This window comes from Leucopleurus acutus (genome assembly GCF_964270905.1).
Source record: "Leucopleurus acutus genome assembly, chromosome: 1".
NCBI lineage: Eukaryota > Metazoa > Chordata > Mammalia > Artiodactyla > Delphinidae > Leucopleurus > Leucopleurus acutus.
This window is the reverse complement of record NC_139142.1, coordinates 188,157,472-188,177,730: the sequence shown is the minus strand read 5'-3', so window position 1 is coordinate 188,177,730 and position 20,259 is coordinate 188,157,472. Positions and strand designations below refer to the sequence as shown.

General features: G+C 37.0%; 1 protein-coding gene across 1 annotated transcript in view; it reads right to left on the bottom strand.

Annotated features, from left to right (window-relative positions):
• The window catches only part of MALRD1 (MAM and LDL receptor class A domain containing 1), a gene marked incomplete at both ends in the record, with an annotated part of 584,975 nt that overhangs the window by 401,182 nt on the left and 163,534 nt on the right, over nucleotides 1-20,259 (bottom strand). The window contains one exon of the mRNA XM_082854883.1: nucleotides 5,786-5,873. Coding sequence (XP_082711009.1) covers nucleotides 5,786-5,873 — 88 coding nt within the window. The remainder of the gene's footprint in view (nucleotides 1-5,785; nucleotides 5,874-20,259) is intronic.

Genomic DNA, 20,259 nt, shown 5'->3' with positions numbered 1-20,259 from the left:
ATAAAATACTAAGTTGCATGGACCATAGGCTTTGGGCAAAATTTTCCCCTAGGTATATGCCCAATCACTTTACGACACTACACCAAAGACAATAAAACCAGAATATTTTAGATTACAATCACTGAGTCTCAAATTTCTTCATTTTTGCCTTGAAGTGTTTTACTGAACTGCAAATATTTCCAACATTTCTAAAATTTTCTTCGGAGGCTATATTTCCTTCTGAAAAATATGGATAAAAGAGGACCTCAAAGCAAAATGCTTTCATTTAATTTACTATCCTGATAAAAATGTAATGGATACACCAAAGCTTAGTCTTAGAAGGTAAAAAGCTGCAGGTGGGGCTTCCCTGGTGGCGCAGTGGTTGAGAGTCCGCCTGCCGATGCAGGGGACGCGGGTTCGTGCCCCGGTCCAGGAAGATCCCACATGCTGCGGAGCGGCTGGGCCCGTGAGCCATGGCTGCTGAGCCTGTGCGTCCAGAGCCTGTGCTCCGCAACGGGAGAGGCCACAGCAGTGAGAGGCCCGCGTACCGCAAAAAAAAAAAAAAAAAAAAAACCAAAAAACTTGCAGATGATATCTGAAAAATGAACACAAAAGAACTCACACATTTTGCCACTGAAACAAACATCACTCTTTGCAGAAGGAAGGGAGACTTGATCAAGCACAAATAAAGCTGGTGAGATATTGAGGTGAAGGAGGAAGGATGTCAAAAATTCAATCAACTCAGCCAGTTTAGCAATAACAACAACAAAAACCATTCAGTGGGTAGGGGAGGAACATCATAAAAATTGTTAAGCATTCTCTAAAGAATTACCATACTTTCTCAATTTTAAGGCATCATCAGTTGCAAGATATGTCACTGACTTAGTAACAACTTTCCTGGGAAAAGAAAAGCACTAATTCCTTGGACAGTGATACTCATTCTAATAATTAGTAGTTCTAGTAACTAATAAATCTAATACACATGCTGAATTCTGAAATTTTAACTTTTTTTTTTTTTTTTTTTTTTTTTTTTTGTGGTACGCAGGCCTCTCACTGTTGTGGCCTCTCCCGTTGCGGAGCACAGGCTCCGGACACACAGGCTCAGCGGCCATGGCTCACAGGCCCAGCCACTCCGCGGCATGTGGGATCTTCCCGGACCGGGGCACGAACCCGCGTCCCCTGCATCGGCAGGCGGACTCTCAACCACTGCGCCACCAGGGAAGCCCTGAAATTTTAACTTTGATGAAAAGTGCGTAGGTATTTTTTTTCAGTTTGCAAACAGTGTGTTGTGATGCTATGTCGTCACAGATTTATTTTTCCAAATAACCCAGCTATCTCACCAATAATCTTGGACACAAGAAAGAAAACTCCTGTTGCATGTATTCTGCTAAAAGACACACACACTCCTTGCTTTTCTGATGGAAGATGGAAGGAATAATGCAAAACAGATACTTCCTTTGGGATAATATTTTAAAATCTGAATGTCTGGCAACAGTTCTTCCTAAATCTACTCTGAAGGTCTAATTCAAGGTGAAGGGAAAGCTATTTAACTTTGCCATTATTCCACATCATTATCTACTCTGGAAACAGACAACATCATCACACACCGATGCAAAGAATCATAGGATTCTATTGCATGGTTAAGATTGTCTACTTTCCCTAGAAATGTAATTAATTTTGCATAAACAGCTGTTTCTCTATTTTCCTCCTGAATTAGATTTAAAATGATAATCTATATCATCAAAGTATTGAAACAAAGGAGATACAATCCATTATTGAGAAGGGATTTGAAAATTGTTAGAAACAACTAGAAGTTAGAAAATGAGAGACAACCTAACCTAGAGGAACAAGTAATGATGGTCTAGGACAAAGTGAAAAGAAACTAAGTTTATGGCATAAAAACTATTGAGGAAAATTAATAAAAGTTTGCAGTTAAGAAGCTCAGTCATTCGAGTCAACAGCGTTTTGAACCAAGGTCATGGCAGAGGTAATGGAAAAAGTAGAACAGATGTGAGAAATATTTTGGAGTTTAAGGGGAAACTTAAAAGTTTAAGGGGAAAGCCAAAGATGACTATAGTATTTCAATCCTGGGTTGCTCGAGGATACTGAGGTCATCAAAAGGAACAAGGGAGACGTAGGGGAAAGAGAAGTTGATATTGAGGAAATAGGTAAAAATGAAATAATCTCCTCCTTTTTAGTCACTTTTAGTATAAAATAAAATTACAGGTTACAAATCTGCTCTTTGGACATGAGGTCAATAGTCTGTGTTTTTTTAGTTTTTTATTTGTTTTGTTTTGTTAATCAAGGAGGAAACATGCTGTAGATAATGTTCATATTGAAAGCAAATCAATGTCTGTAAGTGAACCTACGCGGACTGATCCCACCTCAGCTAACATGATGTCATGACAAAACACTGACTGATAATCAAGAGCAATATTTCTATTAAAAACCTAATTTTTATTTTCATTTTCATCTTATGGTAAGATCACATCAGCTTCCTTTATGAAACCTATGGCTTCAGCAGGCTTTGTGGTTTCTGTCCAGAGTTTCTTTTGCTATGAAGCCAACATGAAAACCACGCAGTTCAGTCTTTAAAATTCCATATTTTTCTTCCAAAACTTAAAGCAGAAAATTGGGACTAACGGTGTGTAACTGATATTTCACATCTCTGCCCTTGTTTCTGGCAGCTCTTTTCCCTCTACCTTGGCAACATCAGCCCCAGAATGCATGTCACAGGATAATTAAAGCAGCAACAGTAGCAACAATGACTTGTGTTCCCTTTCCGTAGTCTTTTTTGTTCCCCTCTGCCACTGGGGTCACAGCCATTCTCCCTAAGCAAAGACTGGGAGGCGATTTGGCCCTGAAATCAGACCCCTTAGGTGAAAAATCTCATTCCTACCCTCAATTGTGCATTCTTACCCAGGTCACCAATGCTCTTTAAGTTAGTTTTTCACACCCATAAAATGGAAATTGCTTTCTCTTCCTTGGGTGGTTAATGTATTTGATGAACAATATAATAATAGTGATAAACATTATGATCCAAAGAAGCAGACATTGTACGCTGCCACTTTATAGCTAGATAGCCTTGGGCTGGTTAGCTCCTTCTCAGTTTGCTCCATAAACTTGGGGTAACAAAGGCATCCATCCTATTCAACATTCAAGATCTCTTCACCTGTGACAGACCAGGCACTATTTTGTACTCTTAAAAGAAAATAGGATTATGTGAGATGATACACAGAGTGATATATGGTATTAATGTAACCATTTATCAGCTCCCTCCCTTCTAAGGACTTTCTGTATTCTCGGCCCCTGCCAAGTTCCCTGTCTGTGGCAAACACTTCCCTGAGCCATTGTCGGGCTTGGTCACTTGACTTGCTCTGACCAATGGAAATGAATACACATGATGCCCTAATCAAAGCTTTAAGTATGCTTTCTTTTTCCAACCCTCTGACTTAAAAACAGAATGTGTCAGACAGGGGCTTGGTCCATCAGCCTGGGTCGCATAAGACAGGACCCACAGAACAGAGATACATAAATTGAACTACATAGAATTATACAGAGCTATGAACAAGAATTACATGCTGCTATTCTTCTACGCCAAACCACACACTTAAGAGTAAGAAATAAATGCTTGTGATTGTAAGCCACTGAGATTTGGCTGTCAACAGAAGCTGACATACAACATAGTGTCTTACATATAGAAGTACTTAACATTTTAACAATAGTAATAATAAATTAAAATATATAAACACTTAAAAAGATATAAACATCTCTCCACCTATCCACCCACCTATCCAACAGATGTTTATCGAGTATTACTATGTGTCGGATACTGTTTATGCTACTGAAGGTATGGCAGCGATCAGATAAAATCCCTGCTCTCATGCCACTAACATTATTATGGCGGAAATAAAATTTGACTATAAGGGGATGCGTGTTGTGGAGAAAACACAGGGGAAGGAGACAGAAAATGTCAGGTAAGGAGATAAGAAGAGATATGTGTGTGTGTGTGTGTGTGTGTGTGTGTGTGTGTGTGAAAGAGAAAGAGAGAGAGAGAGAGAGTGAGAGAGAGAGAGAGAGGGAGAGAGGGAGAGAGAGATTGAGAGAAGGTTTCACTAGAGAAATTTTCCAACAGAGATCAGAAGGAAGTAAGGGGGTGAAGGGGATATCTGAGGGAAGTACATTCCAGGAAGAGAGAATAGCAGGTATAAAAGCCCTGAGGCATGAATGGGTTGGAGTGCTCAAGGACCAGCCAAGAGGTCTTGTAGTTGAGAGACATCAATTAGGGGCACATTGGTAGAAAGTAAAGTCAGAGCCGTATGAGAGGGCCGGTCATTTATTCCTTGGAAGTTATTGGAAGAAGTTTGGCTTTTGTTCTGAATGAGATGGGATGTCATAGGAAGACTCATGATAGGGTAACATGAGCTTATGTAAGTTTGAAAAGGATCATTCTGGCTGCTGTTTTGAGAAGAGAGTATGTGGTTCAAGGGTAGAAGCAGATAGATCATTTACAAAGCAACCACAATAATCTGTATAGAGACGACAGTGGCTTGGACCAAGGGGAGAGTATCAAGAGCGACGAGAAGCAGTAGACTCCGGATGTATGTGAAGGTAGTGGCTCATCAGATTTGCTGATGAAGAAGAAGCAACTGGAGATAAACTATCATTTACTGAGACAGGGAGGCGTGCAAGAATGATCGGATTGAGGGAGCAGTGGGTCATCAAGAATTTACTTTTAGACACTGAGGGATAAAGGTAAACTTGTTGAATTCTGATTTCCTTCTGCTGGCTTTCCAGAGAAGCATTTGGCTTTCTGCAGAGTTTCATACAAACCACTGCACGGAGAATGGTAATTAATCCTGCCACAATGATGAGGTGGAGAATCAGAGGTATGACATTAGCTACAGCAGAAAGAACTGGAATCCAGACCTCTGATTATGTCTGGGGAGAGGCTGGTACTCCTCTGACCAATAACGCTACACTGTGATGGACCAGGGCTGCAGGTTAAGTTTTCAGCACTTGAAAGTGCTCTCCACATGGATTATTGTGATTGATTTTTAAATTATCCAGCCTCTGATCACTCTAGGAAGGAGACTGTGCTTTCTCTTGTCATGTAATTAAAGAGTCTACAACCTCAGTCCCAGGAGTTTGAATTTCAGCCCTTTTAGATCATTATGCACTGCCTAGAATGAGTTTCCCCTGGGGTGTGTTTGTTTTAGGTTATTTTCCCTAGTTATCTTTGAGATGCCTAGTACATCTAAGTTTGGATGTTGAGTAGGTGGTTAGTATCTAAGTCAGGAGTTCAGGTGAAAGGTTGAGGATGGAGATATAAATCTGGAAGATATGTATTAGATTTTTAATGGAAAGAAGTCCATAACTTGGAAGGGAAATGGCTGGCAACAATCCTCAGGAATATTTAAAGTGCAGCCCTAGAGTAAAACATCACTGAAGGTACCTGAGAGGTTATTAAAGTCTCCAAAACAATGTGATTATAAGGCAACCAATTCTGTTCTTATAACCCCCCAAATATGATGGAATTACAGTTTAACTTCAGACACAATTTCCTAATATTTTGCATATGATAAGACACAAAGAAACTGATTCAAACCTCTTTACTATGTTTGCAAAGATTTTAGACTAATTACTAGAAAAGATTCACAACCTTTTCCAGGGTTAATATATTAGTAGAATAGAATAGAACTGAGAGTATTTTTGAATATTTCTGGAAATGAAATATTGATTTCCTTGGCAGTTGTTTCAAGTAAACAGGTTTGAAAAACTCATATACTAAAATATCTTTCCTTACCAGGGTAGAGGGTGCAGTCCATAAATGACAAATCATCAATTGCAATGTCTCCAGTGAAGCCATCTCCCACTGAAGCTTCCACTGAAATCTAAGAACAATATAAGAAATTTGTTAATACTGTGAAGGAAATTAATTTCTGGAAACTCATGGTTGAAAAGGAATTCAGAATTTACCTAAAGAAAAAAAAACATAGTTTGCAAAAGTCTCCATAAGCAGGTATCTTGTCTCTACCTGAATACTTCCAGTAATAGGAAGCTCCACACCATACTGGGCCCATTAAATCCATGAAGCCCATTCTGTTTCTGGTGAGTATTGATTTTTTTGAAATTTCAGCATATCAGATTGCTATCTACTTCCTTTTAACTTTCAACCATTAATTCCAGACTGGTCCTGCTTTCTTCTGAGCCTTTAAGTATCTGAAGGCAAATTACGGAACCTTTTCCCACCGTTGCCCCAGTAGTTCAGCTGTTTCCAAGGTTAAACCTCTTCATCCTTCAAGAAACCAAATTTGTTGCCAGAGGTACTCCCTACAATGCACATTTTGAAGAGCTTTAAAATTTTTCTCCCGTCGACCTTATTCTGTAACATTTTATGGAACTGGCTAATCGTTATTAGATCTCCTTCAGAACCTCATTAATCACAGTGAACTCAGATGACATCGGTGCTTACAGGAGCTGCAGTTCCACTGAAACTCCAATAAAATGTGAAATACTGACAAACCACTATAGTATACGGCAGATTGTGATTAGGGCTGAGATTTACTATAGTAGAATTAATCATGATGAATTATTTTAATACTCATGCAAATATGCTGCATACTTACTAGGAATCCTGCTATAATTTAATAATGAAGAACATTAAGCAAACTCAAACTTAAAAAACACATTCCTTTTTTCCACTATTACATGAATATATGTTTCTGTTTCATTTTTCCTCACAAATGCTATATGTGGAAGTTGAAATTTTATTTCATTTTTCAAATTCTATCCTCCATTAAAAGTTGTTTCATACATTATTTATTCCTAATTAAAGAAGATAATTAAAAGGTCAAATTACTGACCTTAAGCCTCTTGACATCTTCCACCAACTTTCTAGGTTTTCTTGAGAACTACCAGAATTTTCTCCTTTATTTGTCACTGAGGAAATGACTCAATTTGGAAAAGGTTTATTCATTTAATTAATGGGCACATATAGTTCACCTAATACTGCCCGGGGAACAGGCAGTCTCCCACTGCTTTAAAATGGGTCACCGCAAATATAAAATGCACCCTCCTTTTCACCACCAGCATGATTAAAAGAAATAAGCAGAGAAAACAAAAACACAAAAAGAATACTCAGTACAAAATCATACAATTATTCTAATAAACAAAAAGCCAGCAGTCAGAATTTGGCAGAACATACTATAATAAAATATCTTCTGTTTTATAGGGAAAAAAGACTGCAGTTGGGTGAACAATAGGGAAAAGGTGTAAGCAAGGACTGATTAATAACTAATACACTAATTAATTACAAATACATTCTTTGGATCAATATTTGTCTATCCCAATACAATACAGGACATGGTAATAAAAAGCTCAGAAGATGTAAGAAAAAGGAAAAACCAGGATAAATAAAAATAAACACTACCAACGTGACTACACTGCTCATGATTATCTTAGTTTATTCACGAGAAGGGATAGAAAATTGATATAAAAGAATCTCAAGTCTATGAAAAGCATACCTGTACATATAAATATCTGTAAGCTAACTTTAGGGATATATACACATACAGAGCTCCATTTGAGTGTGTAGGTGGACTTAACTGTTCCAAAGCATTCCTTTTGTTGTCTTTATATGGTCACAAGTTAAAGAATTGGCCATTTGTGAAAGTTACAAATTTTCTCATTTATGGTCTACACCAGGTGAGCAGCATTTCTGAGTGGATGTTGTCTGCACAAGGAGTATTTGTATTGGAGTTTACTTCATATTACATGATAAGCATTTTGATATTGCTTCTACTAGCATTCATTGCCAAAGGGAAGACACAGAAATAATCCAGGCAGTGACAGTTGGGTCTTGCTCTAAGACACAATTTAATTACAATTTTTTACCAAAATATCTTCAACTTTCTAGTCTCTAAATGGTAGCATTCTTGAGCAAGAGTGAACAATAATTTCAAGCTGAGATACTAAAAAAAGTCAATTTGCATATATAACTGCAATCTCAGCCTCTTTTGAATATTTAATTAAGCCAGCCATTAAAAACAAGCCTACCTGATAACAAATCACATCTTGAGAAAAAGTTATGAATGCTGAAGTTCAATTTTACTTCTGTCCTGTATTTAATTTAGTCTTGCAAAAAGTTTTGCAAATTACCCTAAGAAACTAGTCACAAAAAAAGAGCAAACCCAAGTGTGTCTATTCTGGAAAATCCACTTTCATTTTTGGTGTTTTTTCCAATAAATGGAAGGGTATTAAAACACTAATGTTATTGTATGTGAGGCAGTATTGCCACGCTAGACATTAGGGACGCCAAATTTTACTCTTAAGTTTCATTAGCACCTTACTGAATGACTTAAAGGGCAACGGAAAATTCCAGTTTGGTCTGAATGACCTGCATTATCTGCAGAGGCCAACTCTACTTACATTAGAACTACTACTGCCGTGGAAGTTTTCTAAAGTAATCCAGCTATTCTAAGTTGTTCTTCTCATGGGCTGGTGCATGCTCCAAATAAAGATGGAGTGGCCTTGTCAACTACCTTGGAAATATTAGTTCTAATATAACCAAAGACTATAATATAAATAAGGCTCTAAAGACTTAACAGATTTTTTTTTCTATATTTAGGAAACTTTGAATTATTCATCAAAATATTTAAATGATATGAAAACTATTATCACACATATGTAAGACAGAATTTAATCATAATTTTTACCAAAATATCTTCGATTTCCTAACATATATATAATTAACACACACATATATATACACACTTATAAATAAAATAGTCTCTATTAACTCATAAGAAAGAAAAATGGAATTGACTCAGCCTGCCACCTAGTTTTACCAACCTGTGTTTGGAAAAAAATATGAAATTCCAGCATAATATACCAATTTTTAATATAACACATCTTCAGAAAGACTTGAAAGAAAGGAATTGTTGTTTAAAATGTATAAAAAGCATGTATCCCATGTGGAGCAACTGGAACTCCAATGCATTACTGATGGGAATCCAAAATGGTACAGCCACTTTGGAAAATGGTTTGGCAGAGATAAACCCATGCACTTATGGTCAATTAATCTATGACAAAAGAGGTAAAGACAGTTTCTTCAATAAGTGGTACTGGAAAACTGGAGAGCTACATATAAAAGAATGAAATCACAACATTCTCTAACTCCCTATATAAACTCAAAATGGATTAAGGACCTAAATCTAAGACCAGAAACCATAAAACTCCTAGAGGAAAATATAGGCAGAACACTCTTCGACAAAAAATCGTAGCAATATTTTTTTTGGATCTGTCTCCTAAAACAAAGACAATAAAAAATAAACAAATGGGACCTAATTAAACTTAAAAGCTTTTGAAAGCAAAGGAAACCACGGACAAAATGAAAAGACAACCTACTGAATGGGAGAAAATATTTGCAAATGATGTGACCTATCACGGGTTAATATCCAATGTATATGAACAGCTCATACAACTCAACAACAGTAAAACAAATAACCCAATTTAAAAATGGGCAGAAGAACTGAATTTTTCAAAGAGGAAATGCAGATGGCCAACAGGCACATGAAAAGATGCTCAACATCACTAAGCCTGAGGAAAATGCAAATCGAAACCACAATGAGATATCACCTCATACCTGTCAGAATGGCTATCATCAAAAAGAACACAAATAAATGCTGGTGAGGACGCAATGAAAAGGGAACCGTCCTACACTGTTTGTGGGAAAGTAAATTGGTGCAGTCACTGTGGGAAACAGTATGGAGGTTTCTCAAAAAACTAAAAATAGAACTACCATACGACCCAGCAATTCCATTCCTGGGTATATATCTGAAAAAAAAAAATACTGTATTTCTTCTTCGCTAATGCCAGGCTTTACAATATATGGATTGCTGAGAATTTTTTTTCTTTGAGTGTCTACTTTGGTATTGTGCCAACTGTTTCCTTGGTTACCAAGTAGGAAAAAAGTCTGGAGTTTCTCACCATCAACGACAGAAGAGACTAAATGGTGATGACCCAATTCCCATGAGTTTAGTTTAACCCAAACAGTGCTTTCAAGTAGAATAGGTTGCCAAGTACTTTTAAAGTAGGATATTTCACAAGAAGATACTGCCTGTAGTTGCCACAATCCCCATTACTCCCTATCACACCTAACTCTAAGGCGAGTGTCAGTTGCCATTAATTATTTTACACCTGAACTACTTCTCTTAATTCACATCCCTTGCTTCCAGGGGCACTTGGGTTTGCAATTCCTTTTGCATACTAGTTAGGTCAGAAACCACGAAGCGTCTGAGACTTTACCCTACTCGCAAGCTAACGTCAGCCTGCCACTGTTTCATATACATTTACTGACAGAAGACACAAGATCCTTGATTTACAGAGATAGCAAAACTCATCAGCCAGAGAAATATCTTCCACTGGTTCCCCACTTCCCACAGGGAAACATAAGTGCCAGATGTTTCCCTGCATGAGTAATGGGTTGTACCATAGAAGAAGAACCCCAACATTAGGAATTTCTAGCTGTTATAGGCTGCTGGCACAACTGAGGGAGAGGGAGGAGGAAAAGGAGGAGGTGAAGCAAGAGGGAAGGAAGGGGAGGGGCAGTAGGTAGGTAAATTACTCCAGAATGTAAGCAAATGTCTCCATGCAATACATCCTTTGCTCAGAAGCTGAATAATGCAGGACACAAGAAATGCATGGAGAACCGTCTCCCAATGGGGAAGCTGGACAGTGCTACACTGCTGATATATTTAATTTGTAGGAGTATGATGATCCCTTCATGTATGTGTAAATTGAAACGTTTATCTAAATTCAGCCTCCTTTCCTCTTATACCTCATTTTATACTATTCTGAACTGAATGAGTGTAACTTGTTAGAGTCTCTCAGAGATGGCCACTCAGCTGCTGTTAGCCCAGGTCCTTTTCCACTGACAAGATCTTTTCCCATCAGAGCTTCTGCTATATTAAGAGTAGAGATTGTTTGTTTTTTTAAAAAATAAATTTATTTATTTATTTTTGGCTGCGTTGGGTCTTCATTGCTGCATGTGGGCTTTTCTCTAGTTGCGGCAAGTGGGGGCTACTCTTTGTTGCGGTGCACAGGCTTCTCAATGCGGTGGCTTCTCTTGTTGCAGAGCATGGGCTCGAGGTGTGCGGGCTCAGTAGTTGCAGCACGCAGGCTCTAGAGAGTAGGATTAAGAGCACAGGCTCAGTAGTTGTGGTGCATGGGCTTAGTTGCTCCACGGCATGTGGGATCTTCCCAGACCAGGGATCGAACCATTGTCCCCTACACTGGCAGGCAGATTCTTAACCACTGCACCACCAGGGAAGTCCGAGAGTAGAGATTTAAAAAAAGGAAAAAAAAATCAAGGAGGGAAGGATGTGGTTGAAGAAATAAGGTCACTGAAAATTTCATTCAGGTTTCTTTATTTAGACAGAATTTTGTTATTCATCTTGAATGAAAGAAACCTAAAAAAATTATCTCTGAGTTATTCAGGTCATATTAGATTGATTTGCTTTCCACGGTTTTAAAGGGTTGGCAAGTCATAAAGATTATGTCTGCTACTTTTTTCTCTAAGCCATTTTAGATGTACAGGAAGGGCCAAAATTTGGGTGAGTTTTTCCCCCTCTAATTCTTCACAGTGCCTTTGTGGAACTTGCCTAAGTGTATTTTAAAAGGGATAAATGTTAAAAAAAAAAAAAAAGGGATAAATGTTGATCAATTTGAAATTAATTTGCAACGTGAAACTCTACAAACTCACATGTTATTTTAAAGCATCTCCCAAGGACTCATATAGCACATAACCCATTTCACAACTCATCTATTATGTGATGAAGACAAATAAATAGTTCTCAATTTCCCTAGTTCTAAGAATTTATACGGAACCTATTTGATTGGAGGTTACAAAGATACATTTAATTGAAAAAAGCCTGATCAATATTAGAGAGAGAAAAGGGATGCACATTTAAAATTATTGACTTAAAAGTTTGAAAAACTGTGTTTTTATTATTTTAAAATGATGCAATATGATATAATAGGATTTTTTTAACTTCTTTATTAGAGTATAATTGCTTTATAAAAGTGTGTTACTTTCTGCTTTATAACAAAGTGAATCAGTTATACATATACATATGTCCCCATATTTCTTCCCTCTTGCATCTCCCTCCCTCCCACCCTCCCTATCCCACCCCTCTAGGTGGTCACAAAGCACTGAGCTGATCTCCCTGTGCTATGCAGCTGCTTCCCACTATCTAACTATTTTATGTTTGGTAGTGTATATATGTCCATGCCACTCTCTCACTTCGTCCCAACTTACCCTTCCCCCTCCCCGTATCCTCAAGTCCATTCTCTAGTAGGTCTGCATCTTTATTCCCATCTTGCCCCTAGGTTCTTCTGACCATTTTCTTTTCTTTCTTTTTTTTTAGATTCCATATACATGTATTAGCATATGGTATTAGTTCTTCTCTTTCTGACTTACTTCACTTTGTATGACAGCCTGTAGGTCCATCCACCTCACTACAAATAACAGTTTCATTCTTTTCATGGTTGAGTAATACTCCATTGTATATATGTGCCACATCTTTATACATTCATCTGTTGATGGACACTTAGGTTGCTTCCATGTCCTGGCTATTGTAAATAGAGCTGCAATGAACATTTTTGGTACATGACTCTTTTTGAATTATGGTTTTCTCAGGGTATATGCCCAGTAGTTGGATTGCTGGGTTGTATGGTAGTTCTATTTTTAGTTTTTTAAGGAACCGCCATACTGCTTTCCATAGTGGCTGTATCAATTTAAATTCCCACCAACAGTGCAAGAGGGTTCCCTTTTCTCCACACCCTCTCCAGCATTTATTGTTTGTAAATTTTTTGATGATGGCCATTCTGACTGGTGTGAGATGATATTGCATTGTAGTTTTGATTTGCATTTCTCTAATGATTAATGATGTTGAGCATTCTTTCACGTGTTTGTTGGCAGTCTATATATCTTCTTTGGAGAAATGTCTATTTAGGTCTTCTGCCCATTTTTGGATTGGGTTGTTTGGTTTTTTGATGTTGAGCCGCATATGTTCCTTGTACGTTTTGGAGATTAACTCTTTGTCAGTTGCTTCATTTGCAAATATTTCCTCCCATTCTGAGGGTTGTCTTTTTGTCTGGTTTATGGTTTCTTTTGCTGTGCAAAAGCTTTTAAGTTTCATTAGATCCCATTTGTTTATTTTTGTTCTTATTTCCATTTCACTAGAATGTGGGTCAAAAAGGATCTTGCTGTGATTTATATCATAGAGTGTTCCGCCTATGTTTTCCTCTAAGAGTTTGATGGTGTCTGGCTTTACATTTAGGTCTTTAATCCATTTTGAGTTTATTTTTGTGTATGGTGTTAGGGAGTGTCCTAATTTCATTCTTCTACACGTAGTTATCCAGTTTTCCCCGCACCACTTATTGAAGAGGCTGTCCTTTCTCCAGTGTATATTCGCGCCTCCTTTATCAAAGATAAGGTGACCATATGTGCATGGGATTATCTCTGGGCTTTCTATCCTGTTCCATTGATCTGTATTTCTATTTTTGTGCCAGTGCCATACTGTCTTGATTACTGTAGCTTTGTAGTATAGTCTGAAGACAGGGAGCCTGATTCCTATAGCTCCATTTTTCTTTCTCAAGATTGCTTTGGCTATTCGAGGTCTTTTGTGTTTCCATACAAATTGTGAAATTTTTTGTTCTAGTTCCATGAAAAATGCCAGTGGTAGTTTGATAGGGATTGCATTGAATCAGCTATCTTCTATTAACTACATTTAAGTTGGTGTTTTTAAATACAGTTTAAGAGAGAAAATAGGCCTCTTGATGCCATTTAAGAGATAAGCTTGAATGAATAGTCACACTTACAGTACATCTCCAGGTATTTTTAAAATAAATTCAGACATGAAATAACTGTGACACCTAATTTAGATATCATTTAATATTTCCTAAACTTGTCTTATCAGAATCACCAAGGGTTTTTATTAAAAATGCAGGTTCTTAGGACTCTCCTCTGGGGCTTCTGATATAGTACATGTAAAGATTGAGAATCTGTATTTTTTTTTAAATGCTCCAGGTGGTTCTGATAATTAGGAACATTTGAGAACTACTAGTCTAATCCTAATGTTGTGTTTGAAAGGATAAAGTGGATTCCTAGAGAAATAAAATCCCTCGCTAGATAACTTAGACACTTTACACACACACACACACACACACACACACACACACACACACACACGCTTTAGAGATAAAAAGTATTCTACCTAATAACTGAGATAAGACATAGTACATGAATGCGTCTTAAACCAGATTCTGTCTACTCAGTGCTACCAGGAGAACGTCATTACGCACAGATTTGTTTCTCAAAAGGAAAAGTTTGCTGTCGTTTTCCTAAACTCTGGAGATCTTTAGTTTTATCTTGTAGCCTCTTGTGTATCAACTGAAGCCTTGAGAGAAAATTATTTTCAATTTTGATACGCCCTCTCTTTCTACTTCCTAAGAATCTATTCCTCTAGGTGTCTACCATCACCTCTGCTATACCTAAAAATAATACCGCATCTCACAGTGAGCTCTCAGCACTCAGGCTTATGCAGAATATAAGCCTCCTTTAATGGCAATATTTCAATGTTGAAAGAATATTAAAACCAGCACAATATGTAAGCCACTTAGTACAGACTTCATTTAAACCTGCTTCTCATCTCCAGGATTTTAAAAGGTATGCTGGGCAATGCTGCAAGTTCATGGATAGAAATCAACAGTTACCCTAATGCAATGAAAATCAGTTGAGATACCATCCTCACTGCCCTGTCCTCACTGTCCTGGTTCACTGGGGCCTCTGCAGGAGGTACAGACAGGCATGCATAGGACAGGGACAGCTGTCCTTGTTCTTAACTCACACCCAAGGACACAACGTTTTCAACAGGTGTTAAAGAGACCAAGACACAAAACCATTAGTCTACTTTTTTTCTGGTAGGTAGATGAACTTTGCAATAATTAAGTCTCAAAGTAAATCTAAAATCTAAATATAGATATAAAACAGTTTGCTTTCTGAATTGCACGTTGACATATCTGCTGGTTCTGTAGAAAATGCAAGTAAGCAACGGCCTTTAAAAACAAAAGTCATGAGCCCTGAAGCCCTCCTAATTTTGAATCCCATGGAAACCAAAGTTTCACCTCTCACTAATCTCTTAAAAACTAATTTTACATAAAATTATCTAAGTAAGCAAGGGAAGGTAAGGCACCTGAGGAAGCAGTGAATAGAGGAATAAATGTAGTAAGTCATGTGTACAAATGTCATGGTGTGATGTGGTAATACAAAAATCAATATCACCTAACATCTTAAACCTTGGGTTAAAGAGACTATTCTTTAAAAACTAGACAGTTTTGGACAGAGTTTTAGATAGGAGAATGGAAAGTCATACCATACAGATTATTAAAAGTGTTTCCTTTGGCGTAATTTGAGGATAGGACATTCACTTCCATATAATTCATAAGAAATCTGAGAGTTAAAAATAAGGTTGCCCTGTCAAACCCTCACTTTCATGCTCTTTTGCATCTCCTCCATCCTTGTGTGAGTGACCTCTTTTCAGCCTCTTCTATTAAGCCTTCGGAAAACATATATTTTGTTTTCACCTCATCAGAAAACCATTACTTCGCATCCTAGCCTTCTGAGTCAGCAGAAGACCATTTGTATTCCAAGCTTGTTTTTAGTATGTATTCCTAAACCTAGATGATTGGGAAGAGTTGATACAATTCCCAATATACCTTTCAGTTAATAATCAGTGTGATCTGTCTACCGGGTAAGAGAAAAAAGGCCTGAAACTGTTTTCTAATTATGCAGCCTTTTAAACAAACCTAAACAAATCATAATGCTTGGAAATATTCAAAAGTTATGTTCAAACTGGTAACTGGTAATGTGGCAACATGAGAAAAACAAAACAAAGAATCATGTCTAAGGATGACATACAATTTCTAAGATCAACAACAACAATGATCCTATTTCTATTATAATATTGAAAGAATATAATGATCTTGCGGAATCCATAGTGGCATATTGTAAAGATCAGGGTTCAACAAAGTCATCAAGTTTTTTTTCTTTAATTGGAAGCTTCATTTAAAAAAAAAAGTTTGTTTTCTCAATTGGAACACAGCCATACCAATTTTTTTTCTCTCAATTTTTTTTTAAGTCTCTAAGTTGCCTTTATTCTACCATGACTCTGTTGAGTAGAGCAACTCTATGGCTCATGGTGCCTAAAATATTTACTACCTTGCTCTTGACGAGAAAAGTCTGCAAACCCCTGGTATAGATTAAAACTGTTTTGACTGTCAGAATCAATAACAATCGAAAGGTCCTTTCACAGCCTTTCATTTTTTAAGTAAATAATTTAAAAATATAAAAATATCTTAAATCACTTAATCCTGAATAATTTAGGCTAAACTGTTTTGAACTTGCCTTTTTTCGAAAACTTATTTCCTTTCTATCAAAGTTAAAAAGTTGTGTGTTCAATTTAGATCCAAAACCAGAAAAAAACTGTGTTAGGAATATTTGTAGATGCTCTCAATTTTAAAAGTCTTAGATAAACTTTTGAAATGCAAAATATATTTTATGTACTCTACTCTTAGGTATAACCTTGGGTGAGCCCTTCTTTTAGGTGAAGCTTACAAAAAGGAAAGGCATAACCATGATAAGATTTTAAAGTATTTTTGAAAATTATAGCTTAACCTGTAAAGCCAGATTTTCTATATAGTAACCTTCCATTTTATGTGCTTTTGGTGGTTTTAGAGGCAGGAGTCTAGGTTTTGGAGATATAAATAGAATATCAATGTATTTTACCTAATATAAGGTTAAATACTGAAAGGACATATGTTGAGAAGTTAACTCAGGAAGAAAGAATGAGGGGCAGAGTGAAACATGGAAGGAAGCAAGGCTGCTTATAAGGATGACTTATCAACTTGGCTATCACTGTGATGCAAGCTAATGGGCCTTTCGAGGAGCTCTATGGAATAGTCTAAGAACCATCAATCTGGGAGGAGGGAAGGGCTTCATCCCCTACTGGTCATGGGTGAGCCCCCAGGGCATGAACTTCCCCACACTTCGGGGCTGCACCTGCAGGAATATCCCACCTCGTAAGTGACAGAAGCCCGTGGGTTGTGGGCAGGCCCAGGCAAGTGTTGTCCTATCACACCTGCACCAAGTGGTCCAAGCCCGAGGTGGAAGCCTGCACAGAACTGTTACAGCAGGAGCTAAAATAAAAGGTGGGGCTGAGAGAGTGAGAAGTGGTGCCCAGGTGTCCTTAAGTGGGAACTGGGAAATTTTTTCCTTTGTATTATAAGAGATGCAGATGTGCATCTTTCAAGAACATCTCCATACATTAAGTACTATTTAAGTACAATGATGAGTCACCTAATTCTGCTCTTTGGTTTTCCCACTTTAAACACCCTCCCTGGACGAACCAATCCTCTATTTTCAACCACTACTGATATATTGATTATCCCAAACCTCCCTTCAATCCATACGTCCCTAAACTTCAGACTGTTTTTCTTTTGTCCCCCAACCACTGGCTGAGCCTTTCTACTTTGACATCCCTCAAAGTTTTAAAATGTCTTTAAACAACTCATCTTTCTCCCTAAAACTCCCTCTCTTTCACCCTCTGTTCTATATTTCAACAGATGGCTCCTGTTGTTGTTCCCACCAGAATCATGAATTACTTTTGATTACTCCCCATCATTCACACCACACATGCAAGCCTCAGTGGCATTACTTTCTAAATATTTCTTGAATTCTTTTCATTCCATCTGTACTAGCTTATATTCCTAGCTTAGGCCCCGGTTGCCTCCTACCTAAACTAAACTGTGTATATATATATATATATATTTTCTTTAAATTTTATTATCAGTTTTTTAATGGTAAGCCCTACTTCAAACATGTTCTTCAAACATCACAGAGTGATGTATCTAGAAGTCACTTAGGATTGTTTCACTTAACTGATTAAAACCTCAGTGGTGCCCATCAGCTCTAGGTCAATGTACTCATTCGTGACCATGACAAATGAGTCATTCCCTGACCTGGCTTCTGTCTACCTTTCTCTGCCTCAAACGTTATGCACCATGAATTATACATCAGCACAGCGGTTCTTCACAGCAGCATGCTGCTTCTCGTCTGTGTGTATCTGCATAGTTTCCTGTGACTCCTTACTCCTGACCCCCGGCCCCAACATGGGCTATTGCCTATAGACACTGTAAGACCTAAGTCATACAACACCTTCCTGGATATCACCATACCCAGGTCAGATGTCTTTTAAAAAAAATCATTTTTATTGTAATTATTTGCTTGAGTTTCTCACTTTGTCCCCTTTAGAATGTATGCTCCATGAGGACGATGACCATCTACTATTTGTGTCTGTATCGACACCAAGTGGCACAGGGCCTAAGGCAACGGAGGGCCTAATATCAGTGAACAAATGATAAATCAACAGACATGAACGAGCACTTTAGAAAAAAAAGTTAAATTTTACAGAAGGAGATTATGCTCGAAAGTTCATTCTGCTGTTTATGTTCCATTTATATCAGGAAATTATTTCATTATTTACTTTCAGTATATAATAAAAAAGAGAGAGAGGAACGAATGGTCATCTCTAAAATATACAATAGTAGAGCTGTTACTATCAGTAGAATTTGAATTATCTGAAAGTAAAAACATAAACTATGATCTTAAATGCGCTTTAGGGGCTCAAAAATAATTGAAATTCATGGTAGCTTAATAAAAGTTTTAGGAAAGCTTTTTTAATATATGATAAAACTAAATTTTAGTTTCTTAAGAAGGATTTTTGTGACTCTCATAACATGCAAGAAGAATTGTAGAGTTCAGTCAATTGTGAAAAAGTGGAATTTATAGAATTTTATAATTAGAAACAACTTATAGATTATTTCATTATTCTGATGAGAAATTAGGTAATTAGAAGATTAAGTAACATCCGTAAAGTCACTAGGTCCCTTAATGGAAAATTTAATCTTTAGAATCCAGGTATTTTAATTCCTGGTTTGAGGTTATTTCCATTTTAACACATTGTTTCCCCAGTATTTTTAAAAATTAAAGTTGGGAAATTATATTTGTCTTACATGTACAGCAAAATATATCAAACTCAGCATAACAGCATAACTAATATGTATATCTATTAAAAACAAAACGAGAAAATTCCATATAAAAACCATCTCAAAATAATTGAACATAACTAATCGGGTAATCTAACAGGAAAAGCTCTGACAAAGGTATTTTATCCCTGAAAAGGGAACAAATTGAAGAAAATAAGATAAATTCTTTGTAAACATGATGGAATATAAGCTGATTCATTTTAATCCAAAGCTTCAATTTGAAGCAAATTGACTTTCAAGTTATTCTCATTTTTCGTTACAATCTCGTTTTTCATTACATTAGACTATGCTTCATATTCACTATAATCAATTTTTCATCCTAACACGTGATGAAAATACAAAGGGTCACCATGCTGGCAATAAGTAGGAAGAATATTTGTTTCTAGCTAAATTCTTTTAGTTTCTTGGAGAGTTTTTTTTAATAGAATGGTCTTATTCGAACACAATGATTCTTCTTCATCCTCACAGAACTGGGGTCTGTGAGGAAAAACAAGCAGCAGCTTAAAGATGACAAAGTGTTAAAGATAAGGTGCTACTAACTAAAACTGCAGGGGGACAAGCAGACTGCCTGAACCATTTAACTCCATCCTTATAACAATGAAAAAGCAAGAGGGAAGACAGTGGGAGTCACATATTCATTCATTTGGATATTGACAAGACTGTATTCACTGAAATTCATCTTCATGCTTGCATATGTGCTTTTAATTCTGGCTGATACAGCAAAAATTACAAGAAATCCATCCCTGTTTTTCAGGTAACTATAATCTAAGGGCTAATATTAGACTGATAATTTATATAAAACTTTTATCCATAACAGAATATTTTAGCTACCTGTTGTCTGGATAAACACCCATTTCACTCTGTGCAAAAAGGCACACAATCATGTCTCTTTGCTCTGGTTTGAGTCCAAGAGAACTTTTGCTTTAAAGGCAATTTATGTTAGTATTTAAGAACTTGAACTCTGGAGCCACACTGCAATCTTAAAAACCCGGTTCTACTACTCAATGTCTTCAAATTCCTTTATTTTGACTTCATTTTAGACTTACAGAAAAGATGCAAAAATAACACAAAAAGTCCCCTTATGTCCTTCACCCTACTTCTAATGTTTACATT